Here is a 19,844-nt window from a genome sequence, read left to right on the forward strand (position 1 = left end):
AATATCCCATAAGCAAAAACCCCTTATTCCTAAAGGGATGCTATTAAATTCCCAACATAAACAGTTAAAAACCACCCCACACCTCCAAATTTGCAATATTTTTGCGACTGTCTCTTCTTCCACACAGAAAAATCAATGTACAGAGAGAGAACTAAACTCCATCTCTTGAGGCAGATTCAATTCTCTGAGCTTTATGTCAGGTAATAACCAAACCTGGGTTCAAACTGGGAAAAATCCCACAGGGAGAACTGGGAAGGGAAGGGGATGGAGGGATTTGTGAGGGAGCTCCTCCTCTCCCTGCTGATGAAGAGTTTGTTCCTTCCCAAGTCAGGCTGATGAAGGAAGCAAGAAATTCTGATTTTGCATTGATTTAAACCTCTGCTGAGTTCAGCTGGGCAAGAAGGGGAGGGCAGGGCTGGAGGAGCTGTCAGAACCCTGCTTTCCTCCTCATTTTTCCAGCTCTCCAAGGCTTCCACTCAATTTGGCAGCCCAGGATGAGGCTGTGAGCACAGTGTTGGGTTGGGGAGAGAAAATCAATATTTTTTTCCTGCCCCCAAAGCCTGGCTGTGAGCACGGAGCTGCAGCAGCTCAGAAGGAGTTGATGAAGTTCAGGTAGGCATTCAGGAATCCCAGGGGATCCTCCAGCTGGGGGTAGTGGCTGATGTGCTCATCCAGCACAGACACTGTGGACACGGGGAGCACCTTCCTGGGGGAAAAACAGAGCAGGGTTCAGGCACAGGAACTGCTGCAGGCTCAGCTGTGCCCATTTTTGGGGTAAAAAAAGCCTGGAGCAGCTCCATCTGACCCTTCCCAAGTGCTGGATTTCCTTAGGTCAGTTTGGAGGAGACCTCTGCAAACTCAATTGTGCCCATTTTTGGGGTAAAAAAAGCCTGGAGCAGCTCCATCTGACCCAAACTCAATTGTGCCCATTTTTGGGATAAAAAAAGCCTGGAGCAGCTCCATCTGACCCAAACTCAATTGTGCCCATTTTGGGGTAAAAAAAGCCTGGAGCAGCTCCATCTGACCCTTCCCAAGTGCTGGATTTCCTTAGGTCAGTTTGGAGGAGATTTCTGCAAACTCAATTGTGCCCATTTTGGGTAAAAACTGGAGCATCATTGACCTTCCAAGTGATTTCCTAGTCATTGGAGGAGACTGCAACTATTGTGCCATTTTGGGGTAAAAAAAGCCTGGAGCAGCTCCATCTGACCCTTCCCAAGTGCTGGATTTCCCTCAGGTCAGTTTGGGGGGAGACTTCTGCAAACCAATTGTCCATTGTTGGTTAAAAAGCTGGATCAGCTCATTGAAACCTGTCCATTTGGTGCTGATGATTTCCATTCCCAAGTCTGCTTGGCAGTGAGAGACTTCTCAGGAAACAAATCTTCCTCGTGTGGTTATTTTAAAATGGATCATGAGTGAAAATCCTGATTTTGGTGCCTAAAATGCAGCACCAATTTTCAAAGCTGCTGAACTGTGGCTGTGCGATCCATGGGAATTGCAACAGCCTTCATGAGATGCATTGAGGGAAGACCAGTCAAATAATTCCTTGGAATTCCATTTTTCTTACTGTAAACTGGAGACTCTGGGGTGTGGATTCACAGGGTCCAGGGGCCCATAGATGAGATGCACTGCAAGGGAAGCACAATTTAATTAATAAATTAATGGATTCATTAATTAAAACATCCCCATGGAGACCTGCAGGGGTGTTCCCTCCCTACTCACAAATTCCCAGAAATGCCAGCCAAGGAATGGATTCCTACTCACAAATTCCCAAAAATGCCAGTCAAGGAATGGATTCCTACTCACAAATTCCCAAAAATGCCAGCCAAGGAATGGATTCCTGCTCACAAATTCCCAAAATGCCAGTCAAGGAATGGATTCCTCTCACAAATTCCCAAAAATGCCAGTCAAGGAATGGATTCCTTCATCAAATTCCCAAAAAATGCCAGCCAAGGAATGGATTCCTGCTCACAAATTCCCAAAAATGCCAGTCAGGAATGGATTCCTACTCACAAATTCCCAAAAATGCCAGTCAAGGAATGGATTCCTCTCACAAATTCCCAAAGAAATGCCACAGCCAGTAGGAATGGATTCCTACTCACTGGGCAAATTCCCAAAAATGCCAGTCAAGGAATGGATTCCTACTCACAAATTCCCAAAATGCCAGCCAAGGAATGGATTCCTACTCACAAATTCCCAAAAATGCCAGCCAAGGAATGGATTCCTACTCACAAATTCCCAAAAATGCCAGTCAAGGAATGGATTCCTACTCAGATGGGCAAATTCCCAAAAATGCCAGTCAAGGAATGGATTCCTACTCACAAATTCCCAAAAATGCCAGTCAAGGAATGGATTCAAACTTACATGGGCAAATTCCCAAAAAATGCCAAGCAGTGAAGGGATGGATTCCTGCTCACAAATTCCCAGAAATGCCAGTCAAGGAATGGATTCCTACTCATGGGCAAATTCCCAGAAATGCCAGTCAAGGAATGGATTCCTACTCACAAATTCCCAAAAATGCCAGTCAAGGAATGGATTCCTGCTCACAAATTCCCAGAAATGCCAGTCAAGGAATGGATTCCTACTCACAAATTCCCAAAAATGCCAGTCAAGGAATGGATTCCTGCTCACAAATTCCCAAAAATGCCAGTCAAGGAATGGATTCCTGCTCACAAATTCCCAAAAATGCCAGTCAAGGAATGGATTCCTCTGACAAATTCCCAGAAAATGCCAGCAAGGAATGGATTCCTGCTCACAAATTCCCAAAAATGCCAGTCAAGGAATGGATTCCTACTGACAAATTCCCAAAAATGCCAGTCAAGGAATGGATCTACTCACAAATTCCAAAATGCCCTCAAGGAATGGATTCACACAATTCCCAAAAATGCAGCAAGGAATGTTCAGCTCAAGGGCAAATCCAAAATGCCAGTCAGATGATTCTACTCACGTGGGACTGAGGTAGACATCAAAGCTCCAACCCAGCGCTCTCTGTGCTTCTTCCTCTGGTTTATGTACTGCAAAATACTGAGGGAAGGAAATTTCAAGGAAAAAGGAAATTTCAAGGAAAGGAAATTTCAAGGAAAGGAAATTTCAAGGAAAGGAAATTTCAAGGAAAGGAAAGGAAATTTCAAGGAAAGGAAATTTCAAGGAAAGGAAAGGAAATTTCAAGGAAAGGAAATTTCAAGGAAATTTCAAGGAAATTTCAAGGAAAGGAAAGGAAAGGAAAGGAAAGGAAAGGAAAGGAAAGGAAAGGAAAGGAAAGGAAAGGAAAGGAAAGGAAAGGGGAAAAGAAAGGGGAAAGGAAATTTCAAGGAAAGGAAAAGAAAAGAAAGAAAAGAAAAGAAAAGAGAAAAGAAAGGAAAGGGGAAAAGAAAGGGAAAGGAAAGGAAAGGAAAGGAAAGGAAAGGAAAGGGGAAAGGAAATTTCAAGGAAAGGAAAAGAAGAGAAGAGAAGAGAAGAGAAGAGAAGAGAGAAAAGAAAAGAAAAGAAAAGAAAAGAAAAGAAAAGAAAAGAAAAGAAAAGAAAAGAAAAGAAAAGAAAAGAAAAGAAAAGAAAAGAAAAGAAAAGAAAAGAAAAGAAAAAGCCCTTAAGCCCTTGTTAGGCACTGGGTGCTGCCCAGCCTGGAATTCACTCCTGGAGCCGTGGGCACAACGAGATCCAGGCGGGAACTGCATCTCCTGTGGGAACCCAGCCCCACACCATCATCCCTGGGCTCAGGGGCTCTGTTCTCCCACTGGGCAAGGGCAGCCAAGGAGCTCAACTCAACCACAGCAACTCCAGCACAGGAGCCTTCTAACAGCCACAAACTGCACAAAACACGGCCTTCCAAAATTGCCAAGCTGGAGATTTGGGATTGGGATTTGTGGGAGTGGCCCAGAAGGTTCAAATGCAGAGGCAAATCTCTCCTGGGACAATACTGCTCAAATATCTGCCAAATAGGGATTGAGCTGTAATCATTACCAAAACTCTCCCAAATCCAAACCCTTGACTTCCAAAGGAAAAAAATCCCCATCTCAGACCCAGCTCCAACCTTCATTTCCCTGCCCTGCATCATCCTAGAGAATTTCTGCTCCAACATCACCCCCAGCTCTTCCTTGGGATGTAATGTTGATCTCCAACAATATTATCCCAGTATTGATCTCCAAGCATCTCCAATATTGGTGCTCCAACATCACCCCCAGCTCTTTCTTGGGATGTAATGTTGATCTCCAACAAAAACATCTCCATCAATATTATCCCAGCATTGATCTCCAAGCATCTCCAATATTGGTGCTCCAACATCACCCCCAGCCTTTCCTGGGATGTAATGTTGATCTCTAATCATTACCAAAACTCCCAAATCCAAACCCTTGACTTCCAAAGGGAAAAAATCCCCATCTCAGACCCAACTCCAACCTTCATTTCCCTGCCCTGCATCATCCTAGAGAATTTCTGTTCCAACATCACCCCCAGCTCTTTCTTGGGATGTAACGTTGATCTCCAACAAAAACATCTCCAACAATATTATCCCAATATTGATCTCCAATATTGGTGCTCCAACATCACCCCCAGCTCTTTCTTGGGATGTAATGCTGATCTCCAACAAAAACATCTCCATCAATATTATCCCAGCATTGATCTCCAAGCATCTCCAATATTGGTGCTCCAACATCACCCCCAATATTGGTGCTCCAACATCACCCCCAGCCTTTCTTGGGATGTAACGTTGATCTCCAACAAAAACATCTCCATCAATATTATCCCAACGTTGATCTCCAAGCATCTCCAATACTGGTGCTCCAACATCACCCCCAGCTCTTTCTTGGGATGTAATGTTGATCTCTAATCATTACCAAAACTCTCCCAAATCCAAACCCTTGACTTCCAAAGGGAAAAAATCCCCATCTCAGACCCAACTCCAACCTTCATTTCCCTGCCCTGCACCATCTTAGAGAATTTCTGCTCCAACATCACCCCCAGGGGATGTAATGTTGATCTCCAACAAAAACATCTCCATCAATATTATCCCAATATTGATCTCCAAGCATCTCCAATATTGGTGCTCCAACATCACCCCCAGCTATTTCTTGGGATGTAATGCTGATCTCCAACAAAAACATCTCCATCAATATCCCAATATTGATCTCCAAGCATCTCCAATATTGGTGCTCCAACATCACCCCCAGCCTTTCTTGGGATGTAATGCTGATCTCCAAGAAAAACATCTCCATCAATATTATCCCAGTATTGATCTCCAATATTGGTGCTCCAACATCACCCCAGCCTTTCTTGGGATGTAATGTTGATCTCTAATCATTACCAAAACTCTCCCAAATCCAAACCCTTGACTTCCAAAGGAAAAAAATCCCCATCTCAGACCCAACTCCAACCTTCATTTCCCTGCCTTGCATCACCCTAGAGAATTTCTGCTCCAACATCACCTCCAGGGGATGTAACGTTGATCTCCAACAAAAACATCAACAATATTATCCCAACATTGATCTCCAAGCATCTCCAATATTGGTGCTCCAACATCACCCCAGCTCTTCCTTGGGATGTAACGTTGATCTCCAACAAAAACATCTCCAACAATATTATCCCAGTATTGATCTCCAAGCATCTCCAATATTGGTGCTCCAACATCACCCCCAGCTCTTTCTTGGGATGTAACGTTGATCCCCCCATTTCTTGGGATGTAACGTTGATCTCCAACAAAAACATCTCCAACAATATTATCCCAATATTGATCTCCAATATTGGTGCTCCAACATCACCCCCAGCTCTTTCTTGGGATGTAATGTTGATCTCTAATCATTACCAAAACTCTCCCAAATCCAAACCCTTGACTTCCAAAGGAAAAAAAATCCCCATCTCAGACCCAACCCCAACCTTCATTTCCCTGCCTTGCATCATCCTAGAGAATTTCTGTTCCAACATCACCCCCAGCTCTTTCTTGGGATGTAACGTTGATCTCCAACAAAAACATCTCCAACAATATTATCCCAATATTGATCTCCAAGCATCTCCAATATTGGTGCTCCAACATCACCCCCAGCTCTTTCTTGGGATGTAATGTTGATCTCTAATCATTACCAAAACTCCCAAATCCAAACCCTTGACTTCCAAAGGAAAAAATCCCCATCTCAGACCCAACTCCAACCTTCATTTCCCTGCCTTGCATCACCCTAGAGAATTTCTGCTCCAACATCACCCCCAGGGGATGTAACGTTGATCTCCAACAAAAACATCTCCAACAATATTATCCCAATATTGATCTCCAATATTGGTGCTCCAACATCACCCCCAGCTCTTTCTTGGGATGTAATGTTGATCTCCAACAAAAACATCTCCAACAATATTATCCCAACATTGATCTCCAAGCATCTCCAATATTGGTGCTCCAACATCACCCCCAATACTGGTGCTCCAACATCCCCCAGCCTTTCTTGGGATGTAACGTTGATCTCCAACAAAAACACCTCCAACAATATTATCCCAATATTGATCTCCAATATTGGTGCTCCAACATCACCCCCAGCTCTTTCTTGGGATGTAATGTTGATCTCTAATCATTACCAAAACTCCCAAATCCAAACCCTTGACTTGCAAAGGGAAAAAATCCCCATCTCAGACCCAGCTCCAACCTTCAATTCCCTGCCTTGCATCACCCTAGAGAATTTCTGCTCCAACATCACCCCCAGCCTTTCTTGGGATGTAACGTTGATCCCCCCATTTCTTGGGATGTAATGTTGATCTCTGATCATTACCAAAACTCTCCCAAATCCAAACCCTTGACTTCCAAAGGAAAAAATCCCCATCTCAGACCCAACTCCAACCTTCATTTCCCTGCCTTGCATCACCCTAGAGAATTTCTGCTCCAACATCACCCCCAGCTCTTTCTTGGGATGTAATGTTGATCTCCAACAAAAACATCTCCAACAATATTATCCCAGTATTGATCTCCAAGCATCTCCAATATTGGTGCTCCAACATCACCCCCAGCCTTTCTTGGGATGTAATGTTGATCTCTAATCATTACCAAAACTCTCCCAAATCCAAACCCTTGACTTCCAAAGGGAAAAAATCCACATCTCAGACCCAACTCCAACCTTCATTTCCCTGCCTTGCATCATCCTAGAGAATTTCTGCTCTAACATCACCCCCAGGGGATGTAACGTTGATCTCCAACAAAAACATCTCCAACAATATTATCCCAACATTGATCTCCAAGCATCTCCAATATTGGTGCTCCAACATCACCCCCAGCCTTTCTTGGGATGTAATGTTGATCTCCAACAAAAACATCTCCAACAATATTATCCCAATATTGATCTCCAAGCATCTCCAATATTGGTGCTCCAACATCACCCCCAGCTCTTTCTTGGGATGTAATGTTGATCTCCAACAAAAACATCTCCATCAATATTATCCCAGCATTGATCTCCAAGCATCTCCAATATTGGTGCTCCAACATCACCCCCAGCCTTTCCTGGGATGTAATGTTGATCTCTAATCATTACCAAAACTCCCAAATCCAAACCCTTGACTTGCAAAGGGAAAAAATCCCCATCTCAGACCCAGCTCCAACCTTCATTTCCCTGCCCTGCATCATCCTAGAGAATTTCTGCTCCAACATCACCCCCAGCTCTTTCTTGGGATGTAATGTTGATCTCCAACAAAAACATCTCCAACAATATTATCCCAATATTGATCTCCAATATTGGTGCTCCAACATCACCCCAGCCTTTCTTGGGATGTAACGTTGATCTCCAACAAAAACATCTCCAACATATTATCCCAGTATTGATCTCCAAGCATCTCCAATATTGGTGCTCCAACATCACCCCAATATTGGTGCTCCAACATCACCCCCAGCCTTTCTTGGGATGTAACGTTGATCTCCAACAAAAACATCTCCAACAATATTATCCCAACATTGATCTCCAAGCATCTCCAATATTGGTGCTCCAACATCACCCCCAGCTCTTTCTTGGGATGTAACGTTGATCTCCAACAAAAACATCTCCAACAATATTATCCCAGCATTGATCTCCAGGCATCTCCAATATTGGTGCTCCAACATCACCCCAGCTCTTTCTTGGGATGTAACGTTGATCTCTAATCATTACCAAAACTCTCCCAAATCCAAACCCTTGACTTGCAAAGGAAAAAAATCCCCATCTCAGACCCAGCTCCAACCTTCATTTCCCTGCCCTGCATCATCCTAGAGAATTTCTGCTCCAACATCACCCCCAGGGGATGTAATGTTGATCTCCAACAAAAACATCTCCAACAATATTGTCCCAGCATTGATCTCCAAGCATCTCCAATATTGGTGCTCCAACATCACCCCAGCCTTTCTTGGGATGTAATGTTGATCTCCAACAAAAACATCTCCATCAATATTATCCCAATATTGATCTCCAATATTGGTGCTCCAACATCACCCCCAGCCTTTCTTGGGATGTAACGTTGATCCCCCCATTTCTTGGGATGTAATGTTGATCTCTACATTACCAAAACTCTCCAAATCCAATACCCTGACTTCCAAGAAAAAATCCCCACTCAATCAACTCACTCACGCCTTGTCCTGAGATTTGCTCACATACACCTTCTTGGGATGTATTCAAGAAAAATTCCAATCTCAGATCCAACTCAACCATTCTCTTGAACCAGAATTTTGCCCAATCATCCCAGCTTCGAACATCCAAAACTCAACATATTCAACATTCTCATATTGGTGCTCCAACATCACCCCAGCCTTTCTTGGGATGTAAGTTGATCTCTATCATTACCAAAACTCTCCCAAATCCAAACCTTGACTTCCAAAGGAAAAAAATCCCAATCTCAGACCCCGCTCCAACCTTCATTTCCTTGCCCTGCATCATCCTAGAGAATTTCTGCTCCGACATCACCCCCAGCCTTTCTTGGGATGTAATGTTGATCTCCAACAAAAACATCTCCAACAATATTATCCCAATATTGATCTCCAAGCATCTCCAATATTGGTGCTCCAACATCAGCCCCAGCCTTTCTTGGGATGTAATGTTGATCCCCCCATTTCTTGGGATGTAACGTTGATCTCCAACAAAAACATCTCCAACAATATTATCCCAACATTGATCTCCAAGCATCTCCAATATTGGTGCTCCAACATCACCCCCAGCTCTTTCTTGGGATGTAACGTTGATCTCTAATCATTACCAAAACTCTCCCAAATCCAAACCCTTGACTTCCAAAGGGAAAAAATCCCCATCTCAGACCCAACTCCAACCTTCATTTCCCTGCCTTGCATCACCCTAGAGAATTTCTGCTCCAACATCACCCCCAGCTCTTTCTTGGGATGTAATGTTGATCCCCCCATTTCTTGGGATGTAACGTTGATCTCCAACAAAAACATCTCCAACAATATTATCCCAATATTGATCTCCAATATTGGTGCTCCAACATCACCCCCAGCTCTTTCTTGGGATGTAATGTTGATCCCCCATTTCTTGGGATGTAATGTTGATCCCCCCATTTCTTGGGATGTAACGTTGATCTCTAATCATTACCAAAACTCTCCCAAATCCAAACCCTTGACTTGCAAAGGGAAAAAATCCCCATCTCAGACCCAGCTCCAACCTTCATTTCCCTGCCTTGCATCACCCTAGAGAATTTCTGCTCCAACATCACCCCCAGCTCTTTCTTGGGATGTAATGTTGATCTCCAACAAAAACATCTCCAACAATATTATCCCAACATTGATCTCCAAGCATCTCCAATATTGGTGCTCCAACATCACCCCCAATATTGGTGCTCCAACATCACATCCTTTCTTGGGATGTAACGTTGATCTCCAACAAAAACATCTCCAACAATATTATCCCAACATTGATCTCCAAGCATCTCCAATATTGGACTCCAAGGGATGTTTTCCATCAGCAGCTGAAGTTCTGGAGATCTCTGGGCCCTCAGGGCAGCTGTGACACCCAGCCCATGCAGGAGTCCATGCAGGTACCTGTCCATGACGAGGTTGCCGTCGTTGTTCCTCACTGCTGTCCACATGTCCCACAGCTCTGCCTGCGAGGGCTGAGTGTAGGGCCCAAAAACTGCCCCAAGCCTGGAAAACAACGGGATTGGGAGAGACCCTGCAGCAGCTGTGCCAGGGAACCACTCCAAAACTCCTCCAGGGCAAAAAATTCCAGCAATTCCATTTCCACAGCAAAACGCCAAGTGCTGAGATGTCCCCCAAATAAGCTGGGAAAGTGTTGGATGGCGTGAAATGGATTTTTTGGGGGAAAATCTGATTGTGCAGGGGCTTTGTTGGCTCTGCAATGTGGAATTCCAACACTTGTGGAGAGGAGGTTTCCAGTGTCCAGGGAAAAGTTGATTGGTTTGTTATTAAACTGAAGTGTTGGCCAGTGTGGAGAGGGAATGGTCCAGATGTCAATGCCACCTCTCTCCAGAACCAGGGCCAGGAACCTGCTCCCTGCCAAATCCTGGATTTATGGAATCATGGAATGGTTCGGGTTGGAATTTCAGGATCATTCACTGCCACCCCCTGCTAAATCCCTGATTTATGGAATCATGGAATCCCTGCCAAATTCCTGATTTATGGAACCATGGAATCCCTGCCAAATCCTGGATTTATGGAATCATGGAATGCTTTAGGTTGGAAGGGAATTTCAGGATCATTCACTGTCACCCCCTGCCAAATCCTGGATTTATGAACCATGGAATGTTATGGAACCATGGAATGCTTTGGGTTGGAAGGGAATTTCAGGATCATTCACTGCCACTCCCTGCCAAATCCCTGATTTATGGAACCATGGAATGTTATGGAATCATGGAATGCTTTGGGTTGGAATTTCAGGATCATTCACTGCCACCCCCTGCCAAATCCCTGATTTATGGAACCATGGAATGGTTTGGGTTGGAAGGGATTTAAGGATCATTCACTGCCACTCCCTGCCAATTCCTGGATTTATGGAACCATGGAATGGTTTGGGTTGGAAGGAATTTCAGGATCATTCACTGTCACCCCCTGCCAAATCCCTGATTTATGGAATCATGGAATGCTTTGGGTTGGAAGGGATTTAAGGATCGTTCACTCCCACTCCCTGCCAAATCCCTGATTTATGGAACCATGGAATGTTATGGAATCATGGAATGGTTTGGGTTGGAATTTCAGGATCATTCACTGCCACCCTCTGCCAAATCCTGGATTTATGGAACTATGGAATGTTATGGAATCATGGAATGGTTTGGGTTGGAAGGAATTTAAGGATCGTTCACTGTCGCCCCCTGCTAAATCCTGGATTTATGGAATCATGGAGTGGTTTGGGTTGGAATTTCAGGATCATTCACTGCCACCCCCTGCCATGGCAGGGACACCTCCCACTGTCCCAGAGTGCTCCATCCTGGCCTTGGACCCTTCCAGGGATGCTGGGGCAGCCACAGCTGCTCTGGGAATTCTATTCCAGGGTGTCCCCACCAGGAATTCCTTCTCATTGCTGCATTTCCCCTTCCCCACTTGGTTCACATCCTTATGGATTGTGCCCAGCAGCCCCAGACCCCACTCACCCTCCAGAGAAGAGGAAGAAGTTCATGAGCCGCAGGAGGAGGGGGGACAGCAAACCCCCATCCTTGAGGAGCTTGGGAAGAAGGGGAAAAGGAGAGAGCACAACTCAGCATTGGAGACATGGAAAAACCCATGGAAAAACCCATGGAAAAATCCATGGAAAACTCTTCCCATGAGGCCCAGACCCTTGAGGTGTCCATGGGGCGTGACAGCAACGCTCCAAGGGGTGTTTGTTTGGGATTTTGGGGTTCAGGATGACTGGAGAGGGGAGCAGCTCACCAAGGGGTGTTTGTTTGGGATTTTGGGGTTCAGTGTGACTGGGGAGGGGAGCAGCTCACCAAGGGGTGTTTGTTTGGGATTTTGGGGTTCAGCATGGCTGGAGAGGGGAGCAGCTCACCAAGGGGTGTTTATTTGGGATTTTGGGGTTCAGTGTTACTGGGGAGGGGAGCAGCTCACCAAGGGGTGTTTATTTGGGATTTTGGGGTTCAGCATGGCTGGGGAGGGGAGCAGCTCACCAAGGAGTGTTTATTTGGGATTTTGGGGTTCAGTGTGACTGGAGAGAGGAGCAGCTCACCAAGGGGTGTTTGTTTGGGATTTTGGGGTTCAGCATGGCTGGGGAGGGGAGCAGCTCACCAAGGGGTGTTTGTTTGGGATTTTGGGGTTCAGTGTGACCAGAGAGAGGAGCAGCTCACCAAGGGGTGTTTATTTGGGATTTTGGGGTTCAGGATGAGTGGAGAGGGGAGCAGCTCACCAAGGGGTGTTTATTTGGGATTTTGGGGTTCAGTGTGACCAGAGAGAGGAGCAGCTCACCAAGGGGTGTTTGTTTGGGATTTTGGGGTTCAGTGTGACCAGAGAGAAGAGCAGCTCACCAAGGGGTGTTTGTTTGGGGTTCAGTGTGACCAGAGAGAGGAGCAGCTCACCAAGGGGTGTTTGTTTGGGATTTTGGGGTTCAGTGTGACTGGAGAGAAGAGCAGCTCACCTTCTGGATGAAGCGGGGGTAGTTTGTTTCGGGAAAAATCCCTGGAAGGAGAGCAAAGAACGGAGCTGTGAGGCTGGAAGGGTTTTGCTGCACATCTCCCAGGCTGTCCCCCTTCATGGTGCCATGACAGTGGCCCACAGAGCCCCAGGATTGATGCTCCTGCCTAATTACAGCACCTTGATTGCAATCCTTGGGATTTGGGTGGTGGAGATGGGAAAGCCAATCCATCCCATGGGTTCTCATCCCATGGATGCCAATCCCATGGATGCCAATCCCATGGATTCCTGTTCCATGGGTTCCCATGCTATGGATTCCCATCCCGAGGGTTCCTATCCTATGGATACCAATTGTATGGGTTCCTATCCAATGGATCCTCATCCCATGGATCCTCTTCCCATGGATCCCATCCCATGGATTCCTATTCCTATGGATCCTCTTCCCATGGATACCAATCCCATGGATACCAATCTCATGGGTCTCCATCCTGTGAATACCAATCCCATGGGTTCCCATCCCATAGATCCCCATCCCTTGGATCCCCATGCCATGGATCCCCAGGCCATGGTTCCCATCCCATGGGTTCCCTTCCATGGATCCCCATCCCATGGGTTCCCATCCCATGGTTCCCATCCTGTGGATCCCAATCCCATGGATCTCTATCCCATGGGTTCCCATCCCATGAATTCCCATCCCAAGGGTTCCTATCTCATGGATTCCAATCCCATGGTTCCCATCCCATGGTTCCCATCCCATGGATCCCCATCCCATGGTTCCCATCCCATGGCTCCCCATCCCATGGTTCCCATCCCATGGATCCCCATCCCAAGGGTTCCTATCTCATGGATCCCAATCCCATGGGTTCCCTTCCATGGATCCCCATCCCATGGTTCCCATCCTATAGGTTCCCATCCCATGGTTCCCATCCCATGGTTCCCATCCCATGGTTCCCATCCCATGGATCCCCATCCCAAGGGTTCCTATCTCATGGATCCCAATCCCATGGGTTCCCTTTCATGGATCCCCATCCCATGGTTCCCATCCCATATATTCCCATCCCATGGATTCCCATCCTATAGGTTCCCATCCCACATATCCCCATCCCATGGATCCCCATCCCATGGGTTCCCTTTCATGCATCCCCATCCCATGGATTCCCATCCTATAGGTTCCCATCCCATATATCCCCATCCCATGGTTCCCATCCCATGGATTCCCATCCCATGGGTTCCCATCCCATATATCCCCATCCCATGGTTCCCATCCCACTTGTCCCCATCCCATGGTTCCCATCCCATATATCCCCATCCCATGGATCCCCATCCCATATATCCCCATCCCATGGGTTCCCATCCCACGGATCCCCATCCCACCCTGCACAAACCTCACCTCCGTTGGACAAACAGAGGCTGTTGATCAGGATGCTCCCAGTTCTGTTGTGCTCATACCTGGGGACAGCAGAGAAGAAGGTGAAACACAACCAAACCTCTCCAGGCTCCCAGAAATGCCCGAGCAGGAGCTCAAGCTGTGTGGGACCATCTCCATTTCCTTTGGGAACGGGACAGGTGGAAGCCTTGGATGTGCCCAAGGAAAAGGGAATTCTGTGCCATCTCCTTCCACTTCTCTGCTGGAGATCATGGTGGTGGGCACAGCAGAGGGCGGGAGGGGGGCAGGACCTGTGGAGCAGCTCCTGGGCCACGGTGTCGCCGTAGTCGTGCGCCACGAGGTTGATGCGCTGGTGCCGCAGCCCCAGGTGCCGCAGCAGCCCCTCCACGATGGTGGCCTGCTCGAAGATGGAGTAGCCATGGGGCCTCTGCAAGGGGGGAGAGGGGTCCCAGTGAGAGCCTGGCCCAGCAGGAGCCCTCAGCCCACAGAAGAAATGTCCCAAGGGAGGAATGTGGAGATCCGGAACCACTTGGGAGCCCATCCTGCCCTGGGATGTCCACAAGGCCAGGGGAGCATTGTCCGTGCTCCAGAAGGTCAAGGTGCATTTGGAGTCCCATCAAACCCACCCACCACAAACCTTCCCTATCCCTTCCACTGCTGTAATGATTTATCCCTTTTCCAGAGGGAATGGGAGGAGAAAAACCAATTTTTCTCCTGGATGGCAAAAACTGTGCTGGTGTTCACAGGAGTCCCAGGATGAGGATCTGACTCCATGTTTCAGAAGGCTGATTTATTATTTTATGATAGATATTACATTAATACTATACTAAAAGAATAGAAGAAAGGATTTCTTCAGAAGGTTAGCTAAGAGTAGAATAATGAAGAATGATAACAAAGGTTTGTGTCTCAGAGTCCAAGCCAGCTGGACTGTGATTGGCCATTAATTAGAAACAACCACATGAGCCCAATCCCAGATGCACCTGTTGCATTCCACAGCAGCAGATAATCAATGTTTGCATTTTGTTCCTGAGGCCTCTCAGCTTCTCAGGAGGAAAAATCTTTTAAGAAAAGATTTTTCATAAAAGATGTCTGTAACAAAAAACCAATTTTCTGGAGCGCTGGGCCGAAAGCAACCATGAAAATCCTCATGCCAGGGTACTCACAGGCTTGTCACTGAACCCAAATCCGAGGAAATCCAGGGCAATCACCCGGTGGAAGCGCTGGGTCAGCCCCTCCCAGATCTGGGAAGAGGAGAAATGCATTGGAAAATCATCCAGTGGGAGCAGAGGATGGAAACATCTGCAGGGTGAGCAGCCATGGATGGACGTGCTCCTCCCCAGCAGCCCAGAGAACATCCCAGCTCCAAGAAAACAGCAGCAGGTCAACATTCCCCAATAACCAGCCCCACCATCCCCCAAAAAAGCCAAGGGATTGTTGTGTTTTCCTGGAATGTGGGGTGTGGAAAGAGCTTGGATTTCACACTGGGAGAGGAGCAAGGGGAAATCCTGGAGCACGGTGGTGCCTCCAGCAGAAATGAGGAGTTCTGTGGAGCACGGCCCAGCCCTGCTGTGCTGCCTGGAGCTGTAACCCTGGGATTTGGGGTCAGATCCCAGCCCCGACCTTGCTCCAGTCGTAGCTGGACGTTGGGAAGCCGTGCAGGAGCACCACGACGTCCGAGCTGCCGACGGCGCCGCTGGAATCTGCGGGGACAGCGGGACACCCTGGGCTCAGCTCTTCCCAAAATCCCTCCCTTCTAGGATGGGGACTGAGCCCATCCCACTGGGAATCCACCTCTGCTCCCCAAAAACAAGGATGGCTTTGAGTCCCACCACAGCTTCCCTTCGGAAACCTCACCAGCTCAGGGATTGATTTCAAATCTATGGATTTTAAATTGATAAAGGGATTTAATTAGCCCAAATGAACTCCAGCAGCCTCTGTGCTGCTGCAAAAAGGGTTTCCAGTGGCTTTTCCATGCTGCAAAAAGGGTTTCCAGTGTCTTCTCCATGTTGTGTCCCAGTGATCTCCACAGGAAGGAAAGAACCGAGCCCCAGAGTTGCAGGGGCAGCCAGCAGAGGCCAAGGCCAGCCAGCCTTGATGGAACTGGCAGATTTTGCCTGAGAGCAACCCTTGGATGTTCAGAATTTTGGAGATGGAATCCTAATTTCAGCCACGGACACCCAGAGGAGAAGGATGGATCCATCTTGGGATCCTTCCCACCAAGGTACAAGAACCAACTTTCCCCAGTGACCAGATGGGGATGGACCAGAAACGTTCTGATCCATCCCCAGGATCCAGGATGGCAAAAACCAGGAGGGATTTGTCACCACCTGGCCCAGGTCTGGAATGTCCCCAGGGGATGGGTGGCTCTGTCACCTCTGTAGAAGATGTTCAGGTCCTTGTAGGTGAAGAAGCTGCCGGAGGATTTCCAGGAGCGCAGCGCTGGGGACAGCTGGGGTGCAGGGAGGTGCAGGTACACGGCCAGGAGGGGCACGCCCAGCAGCCCCACCTGCAGCCACCACTCCTTCATCCTGGGGGACACGGGGACACCGGGGTCACCCCGGGGCTGTGGCGCCCACTGAGATCCCAGAAACCACCCCCCAAAACTCCTAAATTCCTATAAAACCTCCATGGCCCCAAAACTCCTAAATTCCTATAATCCACCTCCATGGCCCCAAAACTCCTCAATTCCCATAAACCTCCATGGCCCCAAAACTCCTAAATTCCTATAACCCACCTCCATGGCCCCAAAACTCCTAAATTCCTATAAAACCTCCATGGCCCCAAAACTCCTAAATTCCTATAATCCACCTCCATGGCCCCAAAACTCCTCCATTCCTATAAAACCTCCATGGCCCCAAAACTCCCTAATTCCCATAAAACCTCCATGGCCCCAAAACTCCTCCATTCCTATAAAACCTCCATGGCCCCAAAACTCCCATTCCCATAAACCTCCATGGCCCCAAAACTCCTAAATTCCTATAATCCACCTCCATGGCCCCAAAACTCCCCCATTCCTATAAAACCTCCATGGCCCCAAAACTCCTCAATTCCCATAACCCACCTCCATGGCCCCAAAACTCTCCCATTCCCATAAACCTCCATCTCCCCAAAACTCCTCCATTCCCATAAACCTCCATGGCCCCAAAACTCCTCCATTCCTATAACCCACCTCCATGGCCCCAAAACTCCTAAATTCCTATAATCCACCTTCATCTCCCCAAAACTCCTCCATTCCCATAATCCACCTCCATGGCCCCAAAACTCCCCCATTCCCATAAAATCTCCATGGCCCCAAAACTCCTAAATTCCTATAAACCTCCATGGCCCCAAAACTCCTAAATTCCTATAACCCACCTCCATGGCCCCAAAACTCCTAAATTCCTATAACCCACCTCCATGGCCCCAAAACTCCTAAATTCCTATAACCCACCTCCATGGCCCCAAAACTCCTCCATTCCCATAAAACCTCCATGGCCCCAAAACTCCTAAATTCCTATAATCCACCTTCATCTCCCCAAAACTCCTCTATTCCCATAAAAACTCCAAGGCCCCAAAACTCCTAAATTCCTATAAACCTCCATGGCCCCAAAACTCCTCCATTCCCATAAAACCTCCATCTCCCCAAAACTCCTAAATTCCCATAACCCACCTCCATGGCCCCAAAACTCCTCCATTCCCATAACCCACCTCCATGGCCCCAAAACTCCTAAATTCCTATAATCCACCCTCATGGCCCCAAAACTTTCCCATTCCTATAAAACCTCCTTGGCCCCAAAACTCCTCCTTTCCTATAAACCACCTCCATCTCCCCAAAACTCCTAAATTCCTATAACCCACCTCCATGGCCCCAAAACTCCTAAATTCCTATAAACCTCCATTGTTCCCAAAACTCCCCCTTTCCTATAACCAGCATGTCCCCAGGGTGGCAGATCCAGCAAATGTTTGGGATCCCAGAGGGAAAGTCGATCCCCTTTGGGGTTGGAGGGGGCCTGTGGGGCCGTTTGGGGTCTGGGGGGGAACGTGGGGTCATTGGGAGGCTGTGGGGTCTGAAGGGGGGGTGGGGATTCATGGGGTTCTGAGAAGGGGCGTGACCCCACAAAGAGTCCACGGGGGTCACTGGGGGGGCTTCAGTGGGGCCATGGGGGTGGTCAGGAGCTTATTGGGGTCTGGGGGATTGTGACCCTATTGGGGTTCAGGGAGTCAATGGCGGTCAAAGGGAGACACACCCACTAAGAGGACACACCCACTGAGGGGACACACCCACTGAGGGGACACACCCACTGAGGGGACACACCCACTGAGGGGACACACCCACTGAGGGGACACACCCACCTGAGGGGCACACCCACCGGGGGGACACACCCACTGAGGGGACACACCCACCTGAGGGACACACCCACTGGGGGACACACCCACCTGAGGGGCACACCCACTGAGGGGACACCCCCACTGAGGGGACACCCCCACTGAGGGGACACACCCACTAAGAGGACACACCCACTGAGGGGACACACCCACTGAGGGGACACCCACTGAGGGGACACACCCACCTGAGGGGACACACCCACTGAGGGGACACCCACTGAGGGGACACACCCACCTGAGGGACACACCCACTGAGGGGACACACCCACTGAGGGGACACACCCACTGAGGGGACACACCCACTATGGGGGACACACACAGAGGGGACACACCCACTGAGGGGACACACCCACTGAGGGCACACCCCCACTGAGGGGACACGCCCACCTGAAGAAATACACCCACTGAGGGAACACGCCCACTGAGGGACACACCCACTGAGGGGACACACGCACCTGAGGGACACACCCACCTGAGGGACACACCCACTGAGGGGACACACCCACCCGACAGACACACCCAGCTGAGGGCACACACCCGCTATGGGGACACACCCACTAAGAGGACACACCCACCTGAGGGACACACCCACTGAGGGGACACACACCCACTGAGGGGACACGCCTACCCAACAGACACACCCACTATGGGGACACACCCACTGAGGGGACACACCCACTGAGGGGACACACCTGCTATGGGGACACACTCACTGAGGGGACACACCCACTGAGGGGACACACCCACTGAGGGGACACACCCACCTGAGGGACACACCCACTGAGGGGACACACCCACTGAGGGACACACCCACTGAGGGGACACACCCACTGAGGGACACACCCACCTGAGGGGCACACCCACTATGGGGGACACACCCACCTGAGGGGACACACCCGCTATGGGGGACACACCCACTGAGGGGACACACCCACCTGAGGGACGCACCCACTATGAGGGCACACCCACGGAGGGGACACACCCACTATGGGGACACACACTGAGGGGACACAGCCACTGAGGGGACACACCCACCTGAGGGACACACCCACCGGGGGGACACACCCACTATGGGGACACACCCACTGAGGGGACACACCCACTGAGGGGACACACCCACCCGACAGACACACCCACTGAGGGGACACACCCACTATGGGGACACACCCACTTAGGGGACACCCTCGAGGCCACACCCCCAACAGACCCCGCCCACAAACCAAGCCCGGGACCCCCATGCCCCCTCCCCTCAGGCCACGCCCCCTCCCTGAGAGCGGGACGGGGGGCGGAGCCTCCGCGCGCGCTCCCAGCGTGGGGGCGTGGCCGCGGCCGCGCGCGCGCCGCTCTCACCTGCGCTCAGGTGCTGCCGCGGGCGCGCGCCGCCATCGCGCTGTCCCGGAGGGGCGTGGCCTCCGCCCCGCGCATGCGCAGTCCCCCCCTTTGCCTCTTCCCGCCCGCCGCGTCCCTCCCGTTGCCGGGCGACGCGCGCGCTCCCCGCCGCGCCGCCTCTGATTGGCTGCGGGCGCGGCGCGCGGCCAATGGCGGCGGGCGTAGTTGAGGGGTGGGCGGGAGGCGGGA

The 19,844-nt window shown here is 49.3% G+C and overlaps 1 protein-coding gene across 1 annotated transcript; it reads right to left on the bottom strand.

Moving 5' to 3' along the window:
* Positions 1–17: 17 nt before the first annotated feature.
* Positions 18–19,681, bottom strand: MEST (mesoderm specific transcript). The gene is made up of 12 exons (XM_064703102.1): positions 19,617–19,681; positions 16,275–16,429; positions 15,522–15,601; positions 15,065–15,142; positions 14,192–14,328; positions 13,905–13,963; positions 12,519–12,559; positions 11,542–11,612; positions 9,977–10,078; positions 2,945–3,021; positions 1,565–1,625; positions 18–706 (listed from the first exon to the last, which is right to left on the bottom strand). Exons 2-12 carry the CDS (start codon positions 16,426–16,428, stop codon positions 589–591), a joined length of 978 nt encoding a protein of 325 aa, XP_064559172.1. The 5' UTR covers position 16,429; positions 19,617–19,681; the 3' UTR covers positions 18–588.
* Between the last annotated feature and the right edge of the window lie 163 nt (positions 19,682–19,844).

This window comes from Zonotrichia leucophrys, chromosome 1A (genome assembly GCF_028769735.1).
Source record: "Zonotrichia leucophrys gambelii isolate GWCS_2022_RI chromosome 1A, RI_Zleu_2.0, whole genome shotgun sequence".
Lineage (NCBI taxonomy): Eukaryota > Metazoa > Chordata > Aves > Passeriformes > Passerellidae > Zonotrichia > Zonotrichia leucophrys.